Below are 7,255 nucleotides of genomic sequence, written 5' to 3' on the forward strand. Positions count from 1 at the left end.
TTGCCATGGTCTTCAGTCAAACACACAGAAACAAGTCATACATGTGTGGTGAGTGTATCACCAGTGATGGCTTGCTGTGCTACAAATGACTCTTAATTTTAATTTTGGAGTGCTTTTTCTTTCTTGTACCATGTATGATTTGACTCTTCTGTTCAAATAGACTAATGTAAAGGAAGTAAACGCTGCATTTATAGTAATTTTGACTATTACCACTGTTCCTCTGTTACAGAAAAATTAGAGGCATTAATATTCCTTGAAATTTACTGGAACAGAACTGTGCCAGGGATACACATGCACTATGTAAAATTTTCTCTTTTTGGCAAATGTACTTGCTTTGAATGAGCTGAATGTCAGCATAGAAGATTTTAAATTCAGTTTAATCAAGATCTTTAATATATGCTTTATATTAGCCAGATGGAAAACACATTAAACACCCTATTTGTTATGTATGCCTAAGGAAAGTATCTTCCCCATGGATCATGGCGTTAATGTTTACAGGACATTTCCTAATTTTAACATTAGTGATGTTTGGTTTCTCTACTCTTGAAGAGTCTGTGAGTAATTACTCTGAATGGGCAGTTTTCACAGATGATATAGATCAGTTTAAGACACAGAAAGTGCAAGATTTCAGACCCAACCAAAAGCTGAGGAGAAGTATGCTTCATCCAAGTTTATATTTTGATGCTGGAGAAATCCAAGCAATGAGACAAAAGTCTCGCACAAGCCATTTGCATCTTTTTAGAGCTATCAGAAGTGCAGTGACAGTTATGCTGTCCAACCCAACATACTACCTACCTCCACCCAAGCATGCCGATTTTGCTGCCAAGTGGAATGAAATTTATGGTAACAATCTGCCTCCTTTAGCATTGTACTGTTTGTTATGTCCAGAAGACAAAGTTGCCTTTGAATTTGTCTTGGAATATATGGACCGGATGGTTAGCTACAAAGATTGGCTGGTTGAGAATGCACCAGGAGATGAGGTTCCAGTTGGCCATTCATTAACAGGTTTTGCCACTGCCTTTGACTTTTTATATAACTTATTAGATAATCATCGAAGACAAAGATATCTGGAAAAAATATGGGTTATTACTGAGGAAATGTATGAATACTCCAAGGTTCGCTCATGGGGCAAACAACTTCTCCATAACCATCAGGCTACCAATATGATAGCAGTACTCACAGGAGCCTTGGTTACTGGGGTAGATAAAGGATCTAAAGCAAATATATGGAAACAGGTTGTAGTAGATGTCATGGAAAAGACAATGTTTCTATTGAATCACATTGTTGATGGCTCCTTGGATGAAGGTGTGGCCTATGGAAGCTACACAGCTAAATCAGTCATGCAGTATGTTTTTTTGGCACAGCGCCATTTTAATATCAACAACTTGGATAATAACTGGCTAAAAATGCACTTTTGGTTCTACTATGCCACCCTTTTGCCAGGCTTCCAAAGAACTGTGGGTATAGCAGATTCTAATTATAATTGGTTTTATGGTCCAGAGAGTCAGCTAGTTTTCTTGGATAAGTTTATCTTAAAGAATGGAGCTGGAAATTGGTTAGCTCAGCAAATTAGAAAGCATCGACCTAAAGATGGACCCATGGTTCCATCCACTGCCCAAAGGTGGAGTACTCTCCACACAGAATACATCTGGTATGATCCACAACTAACCCCACAGCCCCCTGCTGACTATGGTACTGCAAAGATGCACACATTTCCTAACTGGGGAGTTGTCACTTATGGGGCTGGGCTGCCAAACACACAAACCAATACCTTTGTGTCCTTCAAATCTGGGAAGCTGGGGGGACGAGCTGTGTATGACATAGTTCACTTTCAGCCATACTCCTGGATTGATGGGTGGAGAAGCTTTAACCCTGGACATGAACATCCGGATCAGAACTCATTTACATTTGCCCCCAATGGGCAAGTTTTTGTTTCTGAAGCTCTCTATGGACCAAAGTTGAGCCACCTTAACAATGTATTGGTGTTTGCTCCATCACCCTCAAGCCAATGTAATAAGCCCTGGGAAGGCCAACTGGGAGAATGTGCACAGTGGCTCAAGTGGACTGGTGAGGAAGTTGGTGACTCAGCAGGGGAAATCATCACTGCCTCTCAACATGGGGAAATGATATTTGTGAGTGGGGAAGCAGTATCTGCTTATTCTTCGGCAATGAGACTGAAAAGTGTGTATCGTGCTTTACTCCTCTTAAATTCTCAAACTCTGCTAGTCGTTGACCACATTGAGAGGCAAGAAGCTTCCCCGATAGATTCTGTCAGTGCCTTCTTTCATAACCTGGATATTGATTTTAAATACATCCCATATAGGTTTATGAATAGGTATAATGGTGCCATGATGGATGTATGGGATGCACACTACAAAATGTTCTGGTTTGATCACCATGGCAATAGCCCCATGGCAAGTATACAGGAAGCAGAACAAGCAGCTGAATTTAAGAAACGGTGGACTCAGTTTGTTAATGTGACCTTTCAGATGGAATCCACAATCACAAGAATTGCATATGTCTTTTATGGGCCATATGTCAATGTTTCCAGCTGCAGATTCATTGATAATTCCAATTCTGGACTTCAGATTTCTCTCAATGTCAATAACACTGAACACGTTGTTTCCATTGTAACTGACTACCACAACCTGAAAACAAGATTCAATTACCTGGGATTTGGTGGCTTTGCCAATGTGGCTGACCAAGGCCAAATAACCCGATTTGGTTTGGGTACTCAAGCAATAGTACTGCCTGTAAGACAAGATAGAGCTATTTTCCCCTTTGGATTTAAGTTTAACATAGCAATTGGATTAATTTTGTGCATTAGTTTGGTGATTTTAACATTTCAATGGCGGTTTTACCTTTCTTTTAGAAAACTAATGCGTTGGATACTAATACTTGTTATTGCCTTGTGGGTTATTGAGCTTCTAGATGTGTGGAGCACTTGCACTCAGCCCATCTGTGCAAAATGGACAAGAACAGGAACTGAGACAAACAAGAAGTCTGTGTCTTCCAAGGGGCACTACGTGGATCTTCCTGATGTTGTCATTACCTCACTTCCTGGTTCCGGAGCCGAAATACTTAAACAACTTTTTTTCAACAGTAGTGACTTTCTCTACATCAGAGTTCCTACAGCCTACATTGATATCCCTGAAACGGAATTTGAAATTGATTCATTTGTAGATGCTTGTGAATGGAAGGTATCAGATATCCACAGTGGGCATTTCCGTTTACTTCGAGGCTGGTTGCAGTCTTTAGTCCAGGACACAAAACTACATTTACAAAACATCCATCTGCATGAGACCAGTAGGGGTAAACTGGCCCAATATTTTACAACAAATAAGGACAAGAAAAGAAAACTGAAAAGGAGAGAGTCTTTGCTGGAACAAAGAAGTAGAATGAAAGGCGCTTTTGACAGAGATGCTGAATATATTAGGGCTTTGAGGAGACACCTGGTCTATTACCCAAGTGCACGTCCTGTGCTTAGTTTAAGTAGCGGTAGCTGGACATTGAAGCTTCATTTTTTTCAGGAAGTATTAGGAGCTTCGATGAGGGCATTGTATATTGTAAGAGACCCTCGGGCATGGATTTATTCAATGCTGTACAGTAGTAAGCCAAGTCTTTACACTTTGAAGAATGTACCAGAGCACTTAGCAAAAATGTTTAAAATAGAGGGAGGTAGAGGCAAATGTAACTTAAATTCAGGCTATGCTTTTGAGTATGAACCATTGAAGAAAGAATTAGAAAATTCTGAATCAAACGCTGTCTCCTTATTGTCTCATTTATGGCTAGCAAATACAGCAGCAGCTTTGAGAATAAATACAGATTTGCTGCCTACCAGCTACCAGCTGGTCAAGTTTGAAGATATTGTTCATTTTCCTCAAAAAACTACTGAAAGGATTTTTGCTTTTCTTGGGATTCCTTTGTCTCCTGCTAGTTTAAACCAAATATTGTTTGCCACTTCCACAAACCTTTTTTACCTTCCATATGAAGGAGAAATATCACCAACTAATACTAATGTTTGGAAACAAAACTTGCCTAGAGATGAAATTAAACTAATTGAAAACATCTGCTGGACACTGATGGACCGACTAGGATATCCAAAGTTTATGGACTAAATGCTGCAGGTCAGCAGAAATTTGCACTAATGCTTCCCCACCCGCTTTGTGGATATGGACTAGAAGAATTTGTTTATTCTTGTATTTGTGTGTGTGTGTGTGTGTGTGTGTGTGTGTGTGTGTACTTTTATTTGCACAGAGAGATTATTTAAAAAATAGGCACCATATTTGGCCTAGCAGGATTTATTTTTATGTTACCACTTTCCTTGCTTTTGTTTCTGAATTTTTTTTCTGCTAAAATATTTCTGTTTCAGAAGTTAGATGAAATTATATCATGGGCTTCCGGGAAGATGGGAAGATTTTAAAGGATTTTGTTTAACTTGCCTTCTTCTGTAACTGTGCTAATCTATCTGGGGACCTCATACACTACTAAAGGCCTTGCAGTTGCTGCTTTACCCAAGCATCTCTTCCTTTCAAGATGGACTACAAAAGTTCCTTATCTTTTTGAAAAGGTCTTTTAACACACTTATCTTGCACAAAGAAAAAGAAAAAAAAAGTGAATTCCTTTTACTTTATATAACACTCAGTGATATCACTGGAGAAATGGCGTTAAGTTCCTATCAGAACTATAGGATTCCTTCTGGAAATGCAGATGGAAATACAGAATAAAGACTTTTTTTTTTTTTAAGTCAGAAATAGTAACCTGGAAAGTTTCCTTAAAATTTTTTACTTACAAATAACAAGAAATAAGTCTGAACAGTCTGGGTGCTGAGGGCTGGTTTTTTAGACATGCTTGTCCGTTTAAAAGTCTCTTTTTGACTTCCTGAAGCTACAGCTGTTTGCCATTACACTATTCCCACCCTGTCCTTTTTGTCACTGTCCAGCAAAACAGTCAGTAGGTACTAATTGCTGACCTCCCGTATTTGTGGAGTTTTCCTTTTTTTTTTTTTTTTTTGATGATTAATTTTGCATTAAAGACTGACACAGATTCAAATTTATTTTTTTGTGGAATTACCACTGTATGAGTCAAAGAAAGCCGTGCCACTGCTGCCAGTGTTTTCTTAGACTGGAGACAGAGTTGGAAAACTGCCTGACTTTTCTTGCTTCCTTTTGAGTGAGTTTACAGACCGCCAGTGTCTGCAAAATTGAAGGCAAATGGGAGATGATGTCAGAGGCATCTGTTTCTTTTACCATCTGCATCTTATTATAAATGTAGTCAACATCAAATGTGGTTCATTTTCCTTTGCTGGGTTCTGAAATCAAAATGCTATGCCATTATAAGCCAGTGGAGTAATTACAATGTATTGGATGAAAACTATCAGGCAGTGTCGAGACTTGATGAAAATCTTTGTACAGATTGCAGTCTTCTTCCTGATGCTTCAAACTACAAACTGGAGTTCCTTCAAGCTCTCTAACACTTAGAGTCTGTCATTCTGACCTAGATAAAAGTGGTTCTGTCTCAGTAGTTTGTTATTATGTCAAAATGTGCCTCCAAAGTGATAAAACTGTGGATATGTTACATTCCAGCTAAATCTTAACTTGGCTATCATTTTCCTTCCATTTTGATATCAGACTGCTCCCCTCCTCCACATTTACTTCCCATGACTCCCATAATTTTCCCTTTATGATAACAAAATGAATAAAATTACATTAATTTAAGTTAAAAGGGCACTGAAGACTTAAATCTACACTATTATTATTAAGGAAGATTATTCTATCTCAGGGTCAATCAGCAAACATTTAAAATTGCTACATGGATGATAACACTGTTTCCATTATTGCTCAGAGTCTCAGTGTTTGCTTTCAATTCCCAGGATGTGTGATCTCAAATCAGATCAAATAAAAAGGCACCAGGTTGGAAGTTGTATTAGGTCTGACTAATGTAAGAGTTATAAATGGGTGCAGGTATCAGAGAAGACAGCAGAAGCCACCCCTGCTGTTTTTGAACGTATGGAAATGCCTGCACAAGCAGAAGAGAGTTAAATGGAACATGTCGAGGAATGGGGAAAGAAGAAATGTGGAAAATGAAAGAGTAATTCTGAGGATGAATATGGGAATATATGGTGGCAAAAGAAAGGAGGTTTACCCAAATGGTCTTCACAGTGGACCATACCATTCATCCTAACAGCAATTTAGAGTTACCTGTCTCTATCCTCATTCATTCCTACTCCAGAGGAAAAAATTAGTTGCAAGCCCCACAACTTAGGTAACCAGTGTAGAAAGTTGCTCAAGACTTTACTTGCAAATTCTCCTGCATGGGGAAGGGGATGACACACCCATTGGGTGTGTGTGCACACACATGCTCATGCTTCTGCCTTATAACCTGAATACCTAAGGTGAGTGATTCTCCTAGTACATCCTCAGGTTCTGCATCACAAGGTAATGCCTGTACATGTACTTTTACTCATCTTGCAAATAAGATGAAACGCTTGTTGGAAAACCTATATAACATGTCCTATATGTAAAAGCCACCCCTTCGTTCATTTCCAAAATTTAGACCTAATTGGGGATAATCTACATAGCAATATTTTATTCAAAATAATCGCAATGAAATTTTGAAAAGATGTTTTGCTGCCAAAAGTAAAGTAACAAATGTAATGATAATTTGGCTTTCAAAGTTGGAAAATGACAGAATTTTCTTAGGATGAAATATAAAGGCCACATCTAAAGTTGAATGTACCACAGTGAAAAATCCAAACAGGATAGGAAATAGAATCTTCTCAGGAGAAGGAAGCTAAATCTGAATGTGCTTCAATTTATATTTTAAAATACAGATTTTATCAAGAATATGACACAAGACCACATATATACTGTGCCTAGATTCCAAAATATTAGACATTTGATTATTTTTAAAAATAATTGATAAATGCCTGGCAAGAATAGGATCATTTTTATTTATGTCAAATTTCAAGGAATATAAGAGGAATTGCCACATTGCCTGCTGCAAATATATTCAAAGAAGCACTCCCCTCCTACATTCTAGCATGTCTTAATAATTCCCCTTTATAAACTTGTTACCCCTCCTGTGTGCCACTTATTTTTTTATTTTGTTCTTTTTAGTTATATGTGACAGTAGAATGTAATCTGACGTGTCATACATACATGGAGTATAACTTCCCATTCTTGTGTTTGTACATGATGTCTGCCACTTATTTTTGATTGGCAACATTGATAAGCAGAGAACTTCATGCATTATT

General features: G+C 38.1%; 1 protein-coding gene across 1 annotated transcript; it reads left to right on the forward strand.

Moving 5' to 3' along the window:
* The first annotated feature begins 479 nt into the window (after window positions 1-479).
* Window positions 480-4,986, forward strand: Dsel (dermatan sulfate epimerase like). The gene has a single exon (XM_077792312.1). The coding sequence runs from the start codon at window positions 480-482 to the stop codon at window positions 4,116-4,118; it is 3,639 nt and encodes a 1,212-aa protein (XP_077648438.1). The 3' UTR covers window positions 4,119-4,986.
* Window positions 4,987-7,255: the final 2,269 nt, after the last annotated feature.

Source organism: Urocitellus parryii, chromosome 13 (genome assembly GCF_045843805.1).
Source record: "Urocitellus parryii isolate mUroPar1 chromosome 13, mUroPar1.hap1, whole genome shotgun sequence".
NCBI lineage: Eukaryota > Metazoa > Chordata > Mammalia > Rodentia > Sciuridae > Urocitellus > Urocitellus parryii.

Excerpts from the sequence above, each read along its gene's own strand:
- Dsel (XM_077792312.1), top strand. The coding sequence starts at position 480 with ATGGCGTTAATGTTTACAGGACATTTCCTAATTTTAACATTAGTGATG.